Here is an 18947-nt window from a genome sequence, read left to right on the forward strand (position 1 = left end):
TCCCAAAGCCCCATTTAATTTCAACTCATCAACTGAAATTCATAGGAGGTTTCTTGAACAAAAAAAAAGGGGGGGTAAGTCTTTTTTCCAATCTAAAGAATAGAAAATCTGATTCATGTAGTTTGCCACTTGTCCAGCCAGTCATCTGTTTCAGCCGAGACGTTCATGAGAATGCTAGGTCATATGGCAGCAACTGTTCATATGAGTACTCATGCAGGTTTACACATGAGACAATCCAGTGGTTTCTGAGACTTTGCTGGAACCAGCATATTCAACCAGTAGATTACCAAATCACTCACTCGTTTCATATGCTGGTGTACTCAACCTTTGAATCTTCTTTGTGGGCAAACTTTTTATCTTCAGCAACATATACTTGCCAGCATTTACACAAGGCTGGGGAACTCATCTCAGTATATGTTTTCAGGGGTATTAGACTACTCAAGACAAGCAATGACACACACATTTTCTAGGGTTGAGAGCTATATTTAAAACTGCTTTTGTATTCCAGAAATGGCTAACACAGGAAGTAGTTGAAATCTGTATGGACAGTCAAGTAGCCATGTACTATATAAACAAATAAGGTGTCTGAAAACTTTTCAAAGAAACATGCAAAAGATGGAATTAGGCTTATATAATAAAAATACTTCTCCATGCAATATCTGCCAGGAAATTCCAATATTCTAGCAGACTCTCTTTCAACACTGGAGAACACTGCAAGTGGACCTCTCTGCAGCGCAATCAGCTCACTACCTTCCATTGTACTGTTCAAAGAGACCAGTTCCAAATACCCTAGCTTTCGATGTAGTCATCATTCCATGGAACATGCATCTTTATGCTTTCACGCTTATTCCTCTCATATTAAAGACCATTGTAAAACTGATAAAAGACAATGGAGAAATCCTTATCATCCTTTTTAGCTAAAGACAGATTTGGTTTTTATACTTTGAGGTTAGCATTGGCTCCACCCATATTTCTAATATCAACTCAAAACAGCTGATCAGTTCTTAATCTCAGTCTTCAGTCCCTGGCCCTGACTACTTGGATATTGAAAGCAAAATGGTGTAGTTGGTGCCTTTCCCCCCAAGATAGGAGAAGTTATTTTAGCAGCATGAAAACCATCTACTAGATGTTACTGTAGCTTTAAATGGAAAAGATTTTCTGTTTGGTGGGCTCTTCACAATATGGATCCATTTAGTTGTTCGCTTTCTACTTTGCTTCAATAACTTTAGACTCTGAAGCAGATTTGAAATCAAACTCCATTCAAGTACATTTAAATTCTATTGCTGCATATCATAACCACTTGGAAGATCAACCAATTTCTCAACATCCACTAGTGGCAAAGTTTCTCAAAGGTCTCTATCATCTGCATTCTCCAATTAGTGTCCCTCCTACTTGGTGGGACCTCATTACATTTTTTCTAGTTTATTGACTTCAACTTTTTTTGCAAACCTTTAATCCTCATAGCAGTGACTATGTGCTTCAGGCCTTAGTAATCCAGGTTCCTGACACACAGATCTCTAAAAATAGATTAGTCTTGTGAACACATCCCACATTTTTAGCAAAGGTAGTGTCTCAATTCCATTTCAATCAGTCCATAGATGTGTACCAGTGTTCTTTCCAAAACTCATTCCAGCTCTTCATACCTTGGACTTGCTTACCTGTAATGGGTGTTCTCTGTAGACATTAGGACAAATCAGCCACACAATTCCACCCTTCACCATACGATGATATCACACCATTTGTATCGATTTATTTTACTGTCTACCGAGCACACCTTTTATAAATAGATGAGCAACTTTGCTGTACCTCTGTCTCTCTGTCACTTGATTAACCGCACTGTGCTTCGAAGAATCTAAGAAGATAGTGAAACAAAGTGAAAGTAGAACAGCTAAATTGATCTGTGTTGTGGATAGCACATCAAATACAAAATATTTTCCATTTAAAGTTATAGGAAAGAAAGCAAGATATGTACTGATTATCTGGAAGGTAGTACAGGAAAAATAAAAACTTAAAATATTCGTCTGAGAATAAATGCCAAATTTGAAAACAAAATGCCTTTATTTTCTGTGTCATGGTATATCTGAATTTAAATGTAATTTAGGAATTTGTGTTACACTGTTGATATAAAGGTAAATAGTTTGTTTTCAACAAGTTTGCATTCTTTTTAAGGTGTTTTTGACCAACTCTGCCAATGTTTTCCTGTTGGAGCCCTGCTTTGAAGTTCCCATGCTTTTGGAAGAGCAAGTTGATGCTTGCAAAGCAGTTTTAAGTATCTACAGGAGCATGATAATGGAGCTTACAATGAATAAAAAGACTTGGTAAGTTTATTGGTATATTATAGTATTGAGAGGACAATTTTGAAATCGTGTGACAGCTTGCATTATGTGTGAAAGTATAAGAAATTTTTCAAAGATAAACTGTTCACAGGGTTTCCCTTTGAAGATTTGTGGGGGTAGGTATTTTTTTACCTGCATGGCAGCAGGTACAAAGTACATGCTGCAAAGTATGCATAGTGATTTTAAAATATCACTGTGCACATTTTTCCTGCTCTGACTTAATTCCACCCACTTTTTTATGTGGCCATACAGTAGGAGAGACAATTTTCAAACTTTTTATGCAGGTAGACATTTTGACCTATGCAAAACTTTTAAATATGACCTCCTTAAATGGAAAACTATGATGAGTTTTTGTGATATTAGGAAATAAAATATTTGATACATTTTTAAATGTCCTTTTATAGTTAGATTGTTTTTATAATTTTGTCTTCTTTCCTCTGTCAGTATCCACATTTCAGTTTGAAATATTTTCATATGTTATCTTTGCTTATTTCTAATCTACCATTATTTACTTAATAGTAGTAGCTGCATCAGTTTTCCTTTTTTTTGACCAGCTTAACTAGAATTTGCATTATTCCCACTGCCTATCATTTATGATGTGTGTTGTCATGTATTTGTTGCAGTGAGGTTTTAAGTGTAACTGTTATAACAAGAAAGCTGCAATGTAGTGGATATGAGCATTTCAGTGAAGTTGGCTGAATCTTCTCAGGAGCTATTTTGGGTTTGCTATCACAGTGTGAAAACATATGCCATCAAGACGTATTGTTTTTTTTATTCTTATTCCCGATATTTCCTAATTCCAAAGAAAACGGGCGGCCTTCGCCCTATCTTAGACCTCTGAAATCTCAACAAATTTCTACACAAAGAAAAGTTTCGGATGGTATCTCTGGGAACCATCCTTCCTTTGCTTCAACGGGGAGATTGGCTCTGTTCTCTAGATCTTCAAGACGCTTATGACACATACCAATTTACACACAACACGCAAGTACCTACGATTTGTTGTGGGAAAGAATCATTACCAGTATCGAGTTCTACCATTCGGACTGGCCTCTGCTCCTCGAGTATTCACAAAATGCCTAGCAGTGGTTGCCGCACATCTAAGAAAAAACAGCATTCATGTTTTTCCATAACTAGATGATTGGCTGATCAGAAGTCCATCCAGGCAGGGAGCTCTCTCTGCCTTGAGAATCACAATAACACTATTGCACTTCCTGGGATTTCTCATCAATTATCCAAAATCCCACATTGAGCCATCTCAACTCCTTACATTCATTGGAGCAGATCTCGACAGTAATTCCAGAGGATTTCTATCTCCATCTTTACCAAGAAACTGTTTCTTTCAGTTTTTTAATTTCAGACTTTAAAGTCTCATTCTGGGTGCTAGCCATTTTTAGCTTCTCAATCAAATCGGCCTCATACTCCCATTGTCTGGCTAGTTCCTCCTCATACCATTGCCTGTCTTCTGCCGATTAGGCAGCCTTAGTCTATCTAGTTTGTTTGCTTTAGTTTGTCAGAATACTGTGATGTTGGGACCAGGCGTTTGCAATATCTAACAGTCATGCTGTTTTTTCTCCTATCTTTGCGGACTGAAAGTTTATATACTTAGGAATCACATTCTCCATATCGGCAAAAAAATTTGCTGCAACATTAGGACCCCCATGGGTTCTTCTCACTTGCTGCTGCAATCTCCAAAAAGTATTTTCCCCTTGTTTCTGCTTTTAATTTTTTTACTGTCCTCTTGATGCTTAACGAATAACACCTTTTCGTAGCATGTAGCCAGATGGACTTAGGACCAGTGGGTTATGCCCTCTGCCAGCAGATGAAGACTGAGCAAGCTGATGTCACAGTATGTATGTTTCTGCAGTGACCCCAGCCTGCCAGTATTTGCCATCTCCAGCAGATGGTAGACATGCATCTCCCTATGGGGATTGCTGTGAATTTTGAAAGGAGAATTTTAAATTGAGAAATGAAAGCCCTGCTCTCCTATGGTGATACCTAAAGTTCCCTACCCCAGTTAAGAATTCCTGAAGTTATTTCTGTGGTTCCTCGAGGTGTGCCTTGGTCTGGTTGCTGGTTCCCAGTGTGGCCTTAGCTGCTTGTACAGCTGAAAAGCAGCGGGTGCAGGAGGCTGAGCGTGGCGGAGACGGAAGATGCCCTCTCCCTAGCATACAATTCTCTTCGAGTACAAGTGGCGGCCCTGAATGTTCTGGTACAGACACCGGTTTCTCTGCTTCTCCAAGCGGATATCGCTCGTTTCCTGAAGGGTGCTAAGCATCTCCGGCCTCCGGTTCGGGATCCCTGTCCGTCGTGGAACCTTAATTTAGTTCTCCGGGCCCTGGTGGGTGCCCCTTTTGAGCCACTACAGGATGCTTCCCTCAAGGACCTCACTATGAAGACGGTGTTTCTGGTCGCGATCTCTTCTGCCCGTCGTATCTCGGAGCTGCAGGCCCTTTCCTGCAGGGAACCGTACCTCCGCCTTTCGGAGGCCGGAGTTTCTCTACGTACCGTACCATCTTTCCTGCCGAAGGTGGTCTCCCCCTTCCATTTGAACCAGACGGTGGAACTGCCGGCGTTTCCTCCAGGGGAAGAGAGGTCCCTTCGTCTTTTGGACGTCAAGTGTGTTCTGCTCCATTATCTGGAGGCTACCAATGATTTCCGGATCTCCGATCATCTCTTTGTGCTCTGGTCGGGACCTAAGAAGGGCTCCTCCGCATCGAAGACAACGATTGCCCGCTGGATCAAGGATGCCATCTCGGCATCTTATATCGGAGCGGGGCGTACTCCTCCTGCGGGTGTCAGGGCTCATTCTACGCGCTCGCAGGCTGCTTCTTGGGCGGAGTCTCGGTCCGTCTCTCCGCAGGAAATCTGCCGGGCAGCGACATGGAAGTCGTTGCATACCTTTGCTCGGCATTATCGGCTACACCTGCCGCCTTGGATCCTGCGCTTTTTGGCGATCAGGTTCTCCGAGCAGGGCTCTCAAGGGCCCACCCGCTTTAGGGAAGCTTGGGTACATCCCACCGTCTGGACTGATCCTGGTACGTACAGGGAAAAGAAAATTATTCCTTACCTGCTAATTTTCGTTCCTGTAGTACCATGGATCAGTCCAGACGCCCACCACTCTGGGTTTGTGCGCTCCTGCTCGGAATCTTATGCGTCTTCTGTCTCTCTTCTTCTCTGGTTCTCTATCAGAGTTGTACAGCTCCTCACAAGTTAACTGGGGCGACCTCGTTTTGGGTTCGTGCCTATTTATTGTTCTTGATGTTGACTTACGTCAGGTTTTTTGATCCAAATTGTTTTGTTTTGCTCTTTTGGGCTTTGTTATTCATGATACTGAGCTCCAGCAGAGGGTGCGCTGGTATAGGAGGCGGTGCCCTCGAGCTCTGTTCTGACTCCATCTGCTGGACGGGGGACATAACCCACCGTCTGGACTGATCCATGGTACTACAGGAACGAAAATTAGCAGGTAAGGAATAATTTTCTTTTGTATGTAGTGTAAATATTGTTTAAAAACAAATGTGAATGTCTTTTTTTAGCTTTTTTTTTGCATAGTCAGAGGTATGAATCTTTATGCAAAATTATGCAAATTTGCCACAGTTGTCACAGGATTTTGAAAAATATATCAGAATTTTCTGACTGTTGCCACAGAATCTTGAAAAATTTGCCACAGGAAACCAAGGGCTCTGCTGACTGTTCTAGATCTTTTCTCTGGAAAAAGTTAATTTTTGTATAAATATCTTTCAGGTATTTATGTATTTTTATCCCCCATCTCTCCTCTCCTCTTGGGTATACACATTTTAAGGCTGAATGTTTAGAAGCCCGGCATGCCGAAATGGGCAGATTCATGCATGGATGGGACGCGTGCACACCGTGGGGAGTTTAAAACACCCATAGCCATGCATGGGTACACCTGGTACGCACTTAAGAAGGGCTTTTCGAAAAAGGGATGGGCTAGAAGCGGACTCTGGGCATGGGCGGACCAGGACAGCGCCATTTCAGGCGCTGTCCGGCTGAAGTGCGTGCCCAAAACTATGGACCCGTGCAACTTGCTGCTGCTCTGGACTGCAGGTAAGAAGCAAAAGAAAAAAAAAAAACTAGGGTAGGCAGCGGGGTTTTAGGGGTCGGGGCTGGTAGGGGAAAAGGTGGCAGGTTAGATAACATAGAAACATAGAAATGACGGCAGAAGAAGACCAAACGACCCATCCAGTCTGCCCAGCAAGCCTTCGCACTCTTTTTTTTTTCTCCTCTCTTTCTTATCTGTTACTCTTGGCCCTTAGTAACCTTTTGGTTCTGGGGATAGTAACCGCCGCAGTAAGCAAGCTACACCCATGCTTGTTTACCCAGTTTATGTAATTCATTCCTTGTTGGTTGTTTTCTGTATATAGATCCACTTTTCTTCATTCCCCTCTGCCATTGAAGCAGAGAGCTATGTTGGATAGCATTGAAAGTGAAGTTACCAGGCTTATTTGGTTAGGAGTAGTAACTGCCGTAACCAGCAAGCTACTCCCCACATTTTTTGTGAATGGAAATCTTTTTTTTTTTCCACATTACCTCTTGCCGTTGAAGCTTAGAGCAATGTTGGAGTCGCATTAACTGTGTGTATGTTTATTGAATAAGGGTATTATCTCCAGGTAATAGCCGTCATTGGTATTAAATCCAGGTAGTAGCTGTCATTCCTGCGAGCCACCCACTCTTCATACACATCCTCTAGACTTTATAGATCCACAGTGTTTAACCCATGCCCCTTTGAAGTCCTTCACAGTTCTGGTCTTCACCACTTCCTTCGGAAGGGCATTCCAGGCATCCACCACCCTCTCCGTGAAGAAATACTTCCTGATATTGGTTCTGAATCTTCCTCCCTGGAGCTTTAAATCAAGACCCTTGGTTCTGCTGGGTTTTTTTCCGACGGAAAAGGTTTGTCGTTATCTTTGGGTCATTAAAACCTTTCAAGTATCTGAAAGTCTGTATCATATCACCTCTGCTCTTCCTTTCCTCCAGGGTGTACATATTTAGATTCTTCAATCTCTCCTCATAAGACATTTGATGAAGACCCTCCACCTTTTTGGTCGCCTTTCTCTGTACCGCCTCCATCCTGTCTCTGTCCCTTTGTAGATATGGTCTCCAGAATTGAGCACAGTACTCCAGGTGAGGCCTCACCAAGGACCTGTACAAGGGGATAATCACTTCCCTTTTCTTACTCGATATTCCTCTCTCTATGCAGCAAAGCATTCTTCTGGCTTTAGCTATCGCCTTGTCACATTGTTTCGCTGACTTCAGATCATTAGACACTATCACCCCTAGGTCTCTCTCCTGCTCCTTGCACATCAGCCCTTCACCCCCCATCGAATACAGTTCTTTCAGATTTCCACACCCCATATGCATGACTTTGCACTTCTTGGCATTGAATCTCAGCTGCCATATCTTCGACCACTCTTCCAGCTTCCATAAATCCCGTGTCATTCACTCCACTCCTTCTGGCGTGTCCACTCTGTTGCAGATCTTAATGTCATCCACAAACAGACAAACCTTGCCTTCTATCTTGTCCGCTATGTCGCTCACATAGATATTGAACAGGACCGGTCCCAACACCGATCCTTGCGGCACTCCGCTTAACACCGCTCTCTCTTCAGAGTAAGTTCCATTTATCATCACACATTGTCCTCTGTCCTTCAACCAGTTTGCAATCCAGGCCATGACCTCGGCACTCACGCCTAAACGTCTCATTTTATTCACCAGCCTCCTGTGTGGGACTGTATCAAAAGCCTTGCTGAAATCCAAGTAGAAGACATCGAGTGCTCTTCCTTGATCCAATTCTCTAGGAAGTATAGGAAGTCCGCTCCTTTACTGGGGTGGACTAGGAGAGAACAGGGAATAGGGCTGATTGCGTCACCGTGCGCAGGTTGTAAAATCCTCCCACTTACACGCACACGCTGATGTAAAATCAGCATTTCCATGTGTGCTGGCAACTGCACACACATGGACACCCACACGCAGGTCTTAAAATCTACCTTATCAGTTCTCAAGTCTTCTCATATATCTTTTCGTGCCCCTTTCTGGTTGCCTTTCTTTAGATTACATCTAGCCTCTCTCTCTAACTTTTTGAGATACGGTTTGCAGAACTCAAAGCCTAATAAAGGAAAACACATTGGTTGTTTCTGATTCCGTAAAGTGAAATAAATATTTCATCACATTTGACCAGAAGCACAGGGAATATACTTATTTTTGAGCATTGCATATATATTATATGCATGACAGAAGTTTTATTGGGAATTCTTTTACAAAGCAGTTGCTTTTGCTATCTGCCATCTCAGTACACTAAGCTTTTGCATGTTTTAAAAAAAGATTTTTTTTTTTATGGAAGCTATTCAGATTTCTAGTCTTACTAATTAAGTGATTCTCTTAAAATCATCTTTGAAGAATTTGCAGGGTAAAATCTGGATTATTGTAGCAATTATAGAAAAATCTCCTGTCTGAATAAAATATTTAAAATATAGCAACAAAATGGCACAGATATACAGCTTTCATCTTCTGTTTTAAACCTTTTGATCTAGTTTATAGCAACTACATAGACATTGTTTTGTTAAGGGCTGAATTGTCAAATCCGATTCAGTCTTTTCTAGTTGCAAATGTGGTAGAAAACTGTTTGAACCAAAGATTTAAATTAAGCTCAGGCATTGTTCATTGTTGGTGACAACTGAACCACACAGTCCTCCATCTTCTATATATTTAGTGTTCTATTTTCAGGGTCATCATAGTTGAACACTAACAGAAGAGTTATTGGTATGCAAGAATGCATGCCAAACAATAACATTTGCTGAATTTCATTATTTTTCTTGATTAGCCTGCCAGTACCTATGAGTCATTTATATCTCTGTTAGAGAGCTAATCAACATGGGTGTACCGAATTCATTTGAAATTAATTGCACCATCTTGATTCCATGCTCTGTATTGAAGGTCTTTAAAATCAGCAGTTTAGGTTTAATTGTTTAACACAGGTATGCCAAGATGCCATAAAAACAATATATTAAATGTAGAGCTCTTTGAACATCTATGCTCTCTTAATTCGTTGTGTTTAAATAAATTTTATTTATTTATTTATTTACAAATGTTTTGGATGACCATAGAAAGTGTTAAATAGAATAGCTGCCATGAAGGAACTGTCTGAATTTATCCCAATTCAGAAGGGAGATAAATCCTAAACATTCAAGTTTTATTTTTAAGTGTTAACAAATGGTTTATTAGTTTAGTGCTGACCCAGTGATAGCCTTTTGCTGTCTCAAAGAATACAAAATTTGATTTCTAGTTTAATTTCTGTACCTTTTAAGCCTGCTAATTTATAAGTGAGATGGTTTTTTAATGACATAATTTGAATATACACAACAGCAATGAAGCAGCTACCTCTCCAATTGATCACAATAGAAAAGGAGAGAGGAGACCAGATATAGTCTATACCTCCAAAAGATTTTAACTATCAATTTTAAATTTTTTAAAATATTTTAAATATTTACCCATCAAATGACAATATCATAGATCTTATCGCTCTTATTAGAATCTAATCTGCAGCCTCTCGCCACGCAATGGGCCGCAGGCTGTAATCAGCCTTCAGAGCTTTTGAATTGTAATCATCTATTGTCATTTGCCACTATCATTTAAAAACCCACCATATAACTTTATTAAATTTCTTAAACAAATTATCTCTATTATTTTAACACCACTACTCTCACATAATCTTAGAACTCCCGTTCTTACACACCATCACCAAATCTCATGAATTGAATTGAATTGAATACTTAGCCAATAAATCTTTAAATCAAGCAGATATACTGCATTGTTTTCAATTGTTCCCGACATGAATCATGTTTCAACTGAGGTTCAGTCTTCTTCAGGGGAAACTGTTTAAATTTCAAAAAAGGCCAAAATATTCTGTTAACCCCGGACATAAGATTAGCGTCTCTTAAGGGATTCAAACATGGCGCCATAGATACAGATTAGGAAAAATACTGTTGTAAATCAAGCCCAAAGAGAATACTAAAGCAAGTGATATAGAGAAAAGTGATTAAGGATGTTATCTTCCCATTTACATCGAGATGACTTCCAACTTTTGAGAGCTCATAAGATTGTATTTTTGTGTCTAATTACTGATAATGCATTTACTTTTCATAGGACTTCATTACAGTTTAGGTGGCTAATGACCAAAAGTATTCAAAAAGCTTGCATGCTTTTTGAGGACAGGAATATTCAATTATTGAATTTAAGATGATAGTGTAGCATAGTATTGACGGCAAAAAAAGACAAATGGCACATTGTCTGCCCAGCAAGTTTTTTATGGAAGTAACTGCTGCTCCGTGCAAGTTACCCACATATTTCGTTTAAGTGCTTGGATATGATATAGTATGATTTCAGCAAGTAGTTAAGAAAAGAGCATCTCTGAGAATTCTTTTGGAAGGAGCTTCAAAACATACTAGTGTTCTTGGCTAGCTGTTTATTTTAGGAAAGTTTAACTCTTCTCTCCCCTGAAAAACAGCCTTTAATTTTTTAGTATAATGTAACCTAATTGTGTCTTGATCAAGATATTGATGGACCAATGCATGTCTATTAATCAGTTTAAAAGCTTGCTAAACATAGAGATAATTTTCAAAAGGTAAAAGTACATATTGTAGCAATTTTCAAAAGCCCATTTACGCACGTAAAACGTTTTGAAAATGCATAGAAATTTCAAAGGAGTTACATGCATAAAAATAGCAATTTTTAAAAGCCCATTTACAAATGTAAAATGTTTTGAAAATTACCTCCTATGGTAGCTGTGAAAGGTGTCTCATATAATATGAAGTGGTACAAGATCTATTTTTTTTTAATGGCAGATGAATTATTGTAAATGTATATGTTTTGAAGTTTAAATTTTAAATGAGATTTTGTGTTTTGTGGTTCAGGGAACAGATGTTACAGATACTACTGAGAATAACGGAAACTGTCATGCAGAAGCCAAAGGAAAATCAAAAAGAGGATACGTTTTCTCAAAGTTTGGCAGGTTTACTATTCAGGGTAAGCATTTTCTCTTTATTTGGAAGTGTAAACTGTTAAATTGGCATTTTTTTTTTAAGGTACACGCTAATGTTTAAAAAATGAATAAGCTATACAAATTCATTACATTTACAATAATGTTTATCATCTTATTTTAGCATTTTCATTCATTTTTCTCCTCCTTTTCCTTGGTTTCTGTGGCAAGTAGTGTGATGTCCGCAGATGGTTGTGGACTGAAAGGAATTCTGTTTTCAAGGGTAAATTTCTTGTCTAACAGGGGACTTCAGGGTTGCTTGCTTTGTATCATATTTTAAAATCAGTGTAATTTGTTTCATAAACATATATTACTGTATTTACAATACTTTATGCATTAAACTGTGCTATTTATTTTATTAGCAATTGCTGTTCTAAAGAGCTCCTGTTATTTGTCCTGATTTGTATTGTATTAGCATAAAGCATTAGAATGCTCCTCTTCACAAAATAACATATTTGTATGCTTTTGTTGAGTTTGTAAACTTTTCTCAAAACTTCATTTGCTCCTCTTTTTTTTGACCTGTCAGTTTCTTCTTGCTTCTTTGGTTTTCAAGTTCAGTTGAAACCAGGGCTGAGATCTGGCATCTGGTGCCAAGCACTTTTGTTTATAAATATCTGCCTTTTTTAGCATCTTGTCAGATGAATCCAGAATAAGTGGCTTATGCACCTCTACCAACAGATGGAGCAAACTGACATCACAGTTTATATACAGCCTGCCAGTATTCTCTGTCTCCAGTAGATGGTGGACATACATCTCCCTACTGGGGATTGCTTCGATTTGAAAAAAAAGGAGAAATAAGGAAAATAAATTTGCCTTGCTCTCCTGCAGTGATACCAAAAGGTCCCTCCCCCAGTTAAGAATTGCTGAGGTGTTTTCTGTGGTCCCTTAGATGAGTGCCTTGGTCCGGTAGCTGGTTTTTTAGATGACATGGACTTAGCAGCTGAAAGGTAGCGGGTGCAGCTGCAGCCAATGCCCTCTCCTCCTGCAGCCGGAGACTGTCTCTGTACTGAGCCAGGTAAGGTTGAGCTCAGGTAAGTTTTGTTTGTTTTTTTTAAACAAACAAAAAAGTTAGAAATACAGAAACAGAGGAGGAGAGTTTTTTTGCTGTAGGGCTTCCTCCTTCCCTCCATCTCCTTGCTCGGTGCACCGTTCTGATGTTCGTGCCACTCTGTGGGAGGTCGAGGGACATGGGCAGCCTGGTGGGTTGAGCAGTCTCTGTAGGCTAGGTCCCGCTTTTAGCTTTTTCACTGCGTACCGCGTGGTGGGCCTTAACGGCATTTCGAGCACTTTCTTTAGGCTGCCCTCTACAGGATTGTCGGTTCAGTGTGTGCATCTAGCTGTGCGTCCAAATTGTGCAGGCAGGTCTAGTAGTCTGTGCGTCCAAGGTAAGTGGAACCTTAAGTGGTTGTCCGCTTACCTGTGCGCACATTGAGCGTTGCTGTGCGCTTAATTTTTTACAGTGCCTATCCTAGAGATGTCTAAGTCTTGGGCACCTAGGCATTGAGATGCCTAGGTGTTGGTTGCCTAATGTTTGGAAGCTCAAATAAAAAAAAAAAAAGCTAGACGCAGGCTTCTAGCTGCGATCAGTATGCTGCTGGCCTAATGGTGCCGATATCTAAGAAACCATTGTGCCTTTCTCTTTGCACTGCCTGTCATATTCAGGCATTTCAACCAGGAGTGCCCGCTGACTTGTGCCATCACTGTTTGGAGGCTCGGAGAATTATCTTCCTTTTATTTCACTAAGCCTGGTTCTTCCCAGTTTGACGTAGGTCTGGTGGGGCGTCTGATTTTGGAACTCCCCTAACTGGTTCTTCAGCAAGGAAAGGCAATTCAGTGAGTATGCATCAGGTACCTCCAGGTGTGGAAACTGCTACATTTTCATGGGTAGAATTTTTCCAGGGATTACAATCCTTTCTACAGGCACAGTCCTCAGCCCCACCAGGTACTCCCAGGTCAGAGTCACAGGTGCAAACCTTGCCTGGACCTACTGGTAAGCACCGGAGTACTCCTAAAGCGGCAGCAGGACTACCCAGCATACATCTGAATGTCACGGATGATGATGCTGATCCAGACTCTCTTGAGGATGGTGAAATTCCTCCAAGAATAGAATCATATAGGACTATGCTATGGTTCTTCCATAGAGATGAGCTGCCAGCCCTGATTTCCCAGATCTTAAAATTGCTGGGAGTCTCTGGGGCAGATTCCATGTCTGAGCCAAAGAAAAATCCCAATTTGGTTTCTCTGCGTAAAGCCTCTTGTTTTTTCCCTGTGATGGAGGCCATTCAAGAATTGATTGATCTTCAGTGGTGCGCCCTGGAGGCTGATTTCAAATGAAGTCTGGCTTTGGAAGGCTTCTACCCTCTGGATCTATTGGTGAAAGAGCGTTTACGTTTTCTGAAGGTGGATGCACTTGTTTATGCAGCCTCCAAGCGGACGACTATCCCCGTGGAGGGAGGAGTGGCCTTGTACATGATAGGAGGATTGAAACTATCCTTAAGTAGGCATTTGAAGCAGTGGCAATGACTTTGCAAATAGCTTCTTGTTGTTCCCTGGTGGCTCGCTCTTGTTTACTTCTCTCTCAATAGGTTGATAACTCTGGGGAGAATTCCAGGGCAGTTATGGAGCCAGCGGCCACTGCCTTGGCAGATGCAGACTGCAATTTGGTTCGCACTTCAGCCAGAAAGGTGTCTTCGGTAATAGCAGCCAGGCATCAAGTTATGGCTGAGAAATTTGTCGGCCGATGCTACCTCCAAGGCTAACCTTTTTGGGAGTGAGTTGGAGAAACTGGCCAGTAAGTGGGGTGAATCACCGATTCCTCGATTACCGGAGGATAAGAAGCAGATGCCACGGTGCTTTAGCATGACCCTATAGAGGAGTGACCTTTCAGAAGACTCTACCTTTTGATAGCTCTCAGTCCTTTAGTCCCATACAGCCCAGAAGGGGCGCAGACTCAGGTAGTGGATCCTCCTGAGCCTCCCAGTGTGAAGGTTTGCCGACCCACCCCTGGGATCAGGAGATAGGGGGATGCCTCTTTCTCTTCTATCAGAGGTGGGTTGAGATCACGTCAGATCAATGGGTCCTGGAGGTGATACGATAAGGATATGCACTGGGGTTTCACAGTACTCCTCGGGACATGTTCATAGTCCCTGCAACTCCCCACAGAAGAAGCAGGCAGTGGAGGATATATGGGCAAGGTTCCTCAGTCTGAGGGCTGAAGTTCCTGAAAATACATCTCAAGAAAATACAGGGTGATATTCAATTTATTTTGTTGTGCCCAAGAAAGAGGTATTCTTTCCTCCCATCCTGGATCTGAAGGCTGGCAACCATCACTTGCGGGTGACACATTTTGCTTGGTGATCTTATGCTCGGTTATAATGGCTGTACATTTGGGGGAATTTCTGATTCTTTGGACCTGTCCGAAGCATACTGTTCTTTCTTTTCTATCGAAGGTGGTCACTGACTCTCACTTGAATCAGTCCATCTCCCTGCCCTCTCTGGACAAAGAGAAAGATGTTGTTACCCTTGGATGTCAAAAGACATATCTGTATCTGGAGGTTACTAGGCCTTTACGGAAGACGGACTTGCCTGTTTGTTCTTCACGGTGGTACAAGGCAGGGAGAGCTGGCCTTGTGGACTACCATAGCTCGCTGGATTAAGGAGGTAGTCATGGCTACATACGTTGATGCTGGGAAGCCATTACCTGCTCAGGTCAGGGCTTGTTCCACTAGAGCTCAAGCAGTGTCATGGGCAGAAGTGAAATTGTTGTCTCATGTCGACATTTGCCGAGCTGTGATGTGATCCTCTTTACACACTTTTTTTTCCAGGTATTATCATCTGGATGTGCAAGCCCGGGAGGACGCAGCTTTTGCACATGTGGTTTTGCCTGGACTGCGGTCAGATTCCCGCCCTGTTCGGGAGTAGCTTGAGTACATTCTACTTGTTCTGGATTCATCTGACTGGATGCTAAGAAATGAGAAATTACTACTTACCTGACAATTTCCTTTTCTTTAGGACAGTCAGATGAATCCATCTTCCTTCCCTTGGCAGAGGAATGGTTGTATTATGGTCCTCCATGGCTACATGTTATAGGAATTACTGGTAAGTGTTCGTCCAGTCCCTAGACTAGAGTTATATTCTTGTCTGAGCTTAGCATTGCCTGTTGGTTGAGTATTGAAATGGTTATCTGTTTAATCAAGTTTTGCTAGTCTGTCCTCAGTTGCTTTTGGAGAGAATACTGGCAGACTGATGTCAATGCAGGGGTATATATACTGTGACATCAGTTTGCTCTGTCTCCATCTGCTGGTAGAGGTGCATAACCCACTTGTTCTGGATTCATCTGACTGTCCTAAAGAAAAGGCAATTATCAGATAAGTAGTAATTTCTCATTTCCAACTTTCAGTGGCACTGGTTGCATGGGAGCCAAATACCAGGGCTCCATCGGGAGTCCTGTAATCATGGGCGTAAATCCTACTAGTAGATATTCTCATTGCATGATGACTTATTCTTCCCCCATAGAGGATGTGAGCAAGTAACCCATGGCACATAAGATTTTAACTGGTAATCTCTAAATTCCCTATGCTTGGTAATGAACAGCACTGCTTTTGAACAGTTGGGCCAGACCAAAATTTGTTTAATTCTTTAACTAGTATTACTAAAGCCTTTTTATAAAAATCTTTTTAATTTCTATGTATTCTTTCTTAATATTTTTTTTAATAGACGCTTATTGTAGCATGGATTCGAGCAAATCTAAGTGTTTATATATCCCGAGAACTTTGGGATGAATTGCTTAGTGTGCTGTCTTCACTGACTGACTGGGAAGAACTCATAAGTGAATGGGCCAAAATCATGGATTCTCTAACTGCAGTCTTATCCAGAACAGTTTATGGAGTTGATATGACAAATCTTCCTTTGGATAAATTAAGTGAACAAAAAGAGAAAAAACAGAGAGGCAAAGGTACATCTTTTAAAAGTAATGTATTTTTTAAAACTTACATTATCAGGCATTAGTAATTATATATTTTGAAAGTAGATATGATCAAATAACACACAATTTTTTAAAATAAATATATTGACCATTTTCATAACATAAATGTAAAAAAAGGTGGCATGTGCTGTGCACGTGGAATGTTTCATTGACCTTTGCCAAATAGGCATGAGGACAATTTTCAAAGCCACCTAGGAAAACTAGCTGGATGAAAATTGTCCTCAACCTGGCTAAAAGTACATTTGGGGTTCCATAATATTTATACCGGTAGATGGATTGAGAGCTGGGGTTCCCTGCACCAAATTTCAGACAGGTTTGAAGTCTTTGCAAAAATCTGCTTACAGAAAAAGTAGATGTATATTCCACAAGCTCATTTGTACCCATGGATAATTTTTAAAGGGAAATTGCATGCTTGGTTTAGCATGCTTATGCTATTTATTTATTTTGCCCTTAGTTAATAACAGGCTCATGTTAACACCATTCAAGAAAGGTATTAAATAGCAAGCATTTTCCAAATATCATCGGAAGTGAACATAACATGCTATTTTGTGTGGGCTTAGTAAACCTTCATTTTCATATTACTTTCATTTTTATGTGCAGGCACAAAAATGTTAATGTTCAGACCATCGTGCATAGCATGCTATTTTTAGCTTATACAAAAGAGAAATCACTAAATAAATAATCTTACTGTGCATGTTAAATTTTATTGCATAGGCTCCATTATGTGGTGTTATACTATGAATTTTTAATGCTGGAATTTGTAGACTTTGGGTTCCTTTGATAGCACATTAGATCTTGCCATCTTATAGATAACATGAGGTTATGTTTAAAAAAGCAATTACAATTAGGTATCAAAATACTGGCTAAACTAACACAAACCCACTAAAAAGCATGAATAAGCATAAAGACAAATGTACATAGAAAAGTTCAACTCTATCCATCTATAGTAAATTTAAATGTTTCATTCAAAAAAACTTTTTTTTTTATTCATAGTTTATTAAGATTTTTAAACATTATTACAATGTAATCAAATCAAAGAATACATTTTTATCATCAAGAAATTAATACATACTTAACTTCAAAAAAATATAATGATCCAGATCAAAATTTCCTAGTCCACATTAAGGGCCTGATTTTAAAAAGCATTTACTCGAGTAAAAACCAGGTTTACTGGAGTAAATTCACTTTACTTGAGTAAGTGGGTTTTTGAAAATTGCTACAATATATGCCATTGACTTGTCTATAGGATTTACTCACATAAGTGCACTTTACTTGAGTAAATGGCTTTTGAAAATTGCTACAATAGTAGCTACATTTACGCATGTAACTCCTTTTGAAAATTACCCCCTAAGGGAGGATAAATGCACATAATTAACTAAGGAAAATGTAAATTCAAGCTTTACATCACTAGAAATTTTCTATTTTGCAGCTGCATCATCTCAACTACTTTCCTTATCTGAAAGAAAAGTTTCTAAATGGGAGGGGTCCTGAAAAACAAATTTATTCTTCTGATACACCACAATACACTTGCAGGGGAATTTTAGGAAATATGTTGCTCCTAGAGCCTAATGCTCTGGACTTTAAATTTAAAAATGGTTTCCTCCTTATCTGTGTAATGCGGGAAACATCTGGGAAGAGTTGGACTTTTTGTCCGCAAAACAGAAACTCCTTATTCTTAAAGTATTTCTGCATAATTAATATCTTGTCACTTTCTCTAGCGAATGTGACAATCAATGTTGATCTTACAGGTATATCATCCAATGAAGATTCCAAAAAAGCTGTCAAATTAGGAGACTGCTGTTGGACAATGTCCATCTCTTCCTCCCCCTCCTGCTTTCTAAGTTTGGTATTCATCACATAATACATTTTTGAAATGCATTTATCATCTATCGATATAATCGCTAGGTTTTCCACTAAGTATTTCTGTAGTAATTCACAAGCGGATAGAAGTCTAGTCATGGGAAAATTCAAAAACCTTATATTCCTCATTCTGTTCTCATTCTCTAGAGATTCAATCTGCCGGTGAATACTTATGCTATCTTTAATAAAAGCATCATTAGCTGATTGAAGTGATGTTATCTGTAGAGTAGCCAGTTTACTTGCTTCCTCTACTTGTTTCAGCCTATTATCATATAAATCTAAACATTTTTGTTTCGACAGATGACTTATTACTTTGAGCCATAAAACCCATCATAACTTTCTGCATTTCATTTATATCCCTCCATACATCAGCCAATGTTATATTTTGGGGGTCAATAGGATCCGGTACTACCTTCTGTAGCTCGGAGCCCCCTATAGCCCCCAATTCATTTTTCCCAGCTCCTCCTATAAGAAGAGAGTCACTGTTATTAGTTAATATCACATCTTCTTGTTTTGCGATTGGTTGAGATGGAGTTAGTATTTCTGCTACTAGTTGAGATCCAGGCTGCTGGCTAGGGCTTACTGATGCTCCTGATGAAAAAGAAATATCCGGTATTGAATTACGGGCAGATTGACTTACCCGTCTTGTTAAATGAAAATCCACTGGACCCTTAGCCTTCTGAACAGCCGGGGAAGACGTCAAAACTTTTGTTTT

The 18947-nt window shown here is 40.1% G+C and overlaps 1 protein-coding gene across 4 annotated transcripts in view; it reads left to right on the forward strand.

Annotated features, from left to right (window-relative positions):
* Window positions 1-18947, forward strand: part of RALGAPA2 (Ral GTPase activating protein catalytic alpha subunit 2) — a 1327630-nt gene that overhangs the window by 311610 nt on the left and 997073 nt on the right. For 3 of the 4 annotated variants that reach the window (XM_029593759.1, XM_029593761.1, XM_029593762.1), the window contains exons 13-15: window positions 2170-2318; window positions 11264-11375; window positions 16105-16342. In XM_029593759.1, the coding sequence (XP_029449619.1) occupies window positions 2170-2318; window positions 11264-11375; window positions 16105-16342 (499 nt within the window). Of the gene's footprint in view, window positions 1-2169; window positions 2319-11263; window positions 11376-16104; window positions 16358-18947 lie in introns of all 4 variants that reach the window. The other variant, XM_029593760.1, reaches the window with a different exon arrangement.

Source organism: Rhinatrema bivittatum, chromosome 3, assembly GCF_901001135.1.
Source record: "Rhinatrema bivittatum chromosome 3, aRhiBiv1.1, whole genome shotgun sequence".
Classification (NCBI taxonomy): Eukaryota; Metazoa; Chordata; class Amphibia; order Gymnophiona; family Rhinatrematidae; genus Rhinatrema; species Rhinatrema bivittatum.